This window comes from Nanorana parkeri, unplaced genomic scaffold (assembly GCF_000935625.1).
Source record: "Nanorana parkeri isolate BGI_ZX_2015 unplaced genomic scaffold, ASM93562v1 scaffold1966, whole genome shotgun sequence".
Lineage (NCBI taxonomy): Eukaryota > Metazoa > Chordata > Amphibia > Anura > Dicroglossidae > Nanorana > Nanorana parkeri.
In genome coordinates, this window is record NW_017308234.1 from 96,028 (window position 1) to 97,559 (window position 1,532).

The 1,532-nt window shown below is 57.6% G+C and overlaps 1 protein-coding gene across 1 annotated transcript in view; it reads left to right on the plus strand.

The window, feature by feature from the left end:
• IP6K1 (inositol hexakisphosphate kinase 1) overlaps positions 1 to 1,532 on the plus strand; it is a 10,427-nt gene that overhangs the window by 4,903 nt on the left and 3,992 nt on the right. Inside the window, exon 2 of the mRNA XM_018572195.1 lies at positions 864 to 1,251. Coding sequence (XP_018427697.1) covers positions 983 to 1,251 — 269 coding nt within the window. The 5' untranslated portion in view covers positions 864 to 982. The remainder of the gene's footprint in view (positions 1 to 863; positions 1,252 to 1,532) is intronic.

The window sequence follows — 1,532 nt, forward strand, 5'->3', positions numbered from 1 at the left end:
TCTTGCTACCCGGTGATGGGCGTCCGTCTTGCTACCCGGTGATGGGCGTCCGTCTTGCTACCCGGTGATGGGCGTCCGTCTTGCTACCCGGTGATGGGCGTCCGTCTTGCTACCCGGTGATGGGCGTCCGTCTTGCTACCCGGTGATGGGCGTCTCTCTTGCTACCCGGTGATGGGCGTCTCTCTTGCTACCCGGTGATGGGCGTCCGTCTTGCTACCCGGTGATAAGTCTCCCCACAATCCTCTGTAATACTGTAAATGGCTTCACAAGCTGACTTGACGCCTTTCGGTGGTGTGATGAATGCAGATTGCTATCGGGTTGAGTGCACGGGGTTCACAGGGAGGCGTCTGGCATGAGAACGGAGTCATTGCAGTGGAAGGAGAACCTGATCCAGCTTGGAGGGTTTTGGGTTTTCAGTTCGCCGGGTTCAGCGATGGACAATCAGGGAACCTAATCTGAAATGTAATAGTGGGAGGAGCCTGCGGAGTGCAGAGAGATAAAGCACCGCATATCACAACCCATCCACAGACGCTCACCACGCGAGGGAGTAGACGGTTCAGCAATGTCTCCCTCTGAGAAAGGGGCGGCCGCGGCTTCCTCCTCTGAACTCGGTGTGTATGGAAGTCACAAAGGTGGAGTGATGTGTGATTGGGGAACGGATGTGTCATGGAGACCGGGATACCCGCCATCTGATGTGTGTGGGAGGATTGGGCGATTGTCTGTAGTGCTGTAATCATTTATTCAGGGTTGGGTGGATTGAGTAGGGGGATTTGGGGGGGGGTCCTGACATGGGAATATGACTCTTCTCTGCTGTTGGGAAGCTCGTCCAGTGTGATTATTTCATGAGGTCTCTTCTCTTCCAGATCTGAGGAGCGACTCCAGGCTGAAGGAACGGCCGGCCGCCTTTTTCTGCCCCCCAGTGCTGCTGCCCGGCCCCCGCGCCCCTCTCCATGTCCCCTCCCAGCACCGTGCGTGCAACGCAATGTGTGTTTGTCAAACCATGGAAGTGGGGAAATGCGGCAAGAGCGCGGTGTGTGACCGGGGCCGGGGGGTCCTGCTGGAACCGTTCATCCATCAAGTGGGGGGGCACAGCAGTATGATGCGCTATGATGACCACACAGTGTGCAAACCCCTCATTCTCCGGGAGCAACGCTTCTACGAGTCCCTACCGCCCGAAATGAAGGAATTCACTCCTGAGTATAATGGTGAAAACACTGATATCCCTGTCTCTGTACCCCAATATCCCCTCCTCGCTCTCTGTACCCCGATATCCCCTCCTCCTTCCGCTCTCTGCACCCCGACATCCCCTCTTCCGCTCTCTGCACTCCTACATCCCCTCCTCGCTCTCTGTACCCCGATATCCCCTCCTCGCTCTCTGTACCCCGATATCCCCTCCTCGCTCTCTGCACCCCGATAGCCCCTCCTCGCTCTCTGCCCCCCGACAGCTCCTCTATGACTCCCTCCAGTCACCTCTATGTAAGGTGGCTGCATAGGCTGTGGCGGTGCCGGCTGGTACTGGCACTGAGTGGCTG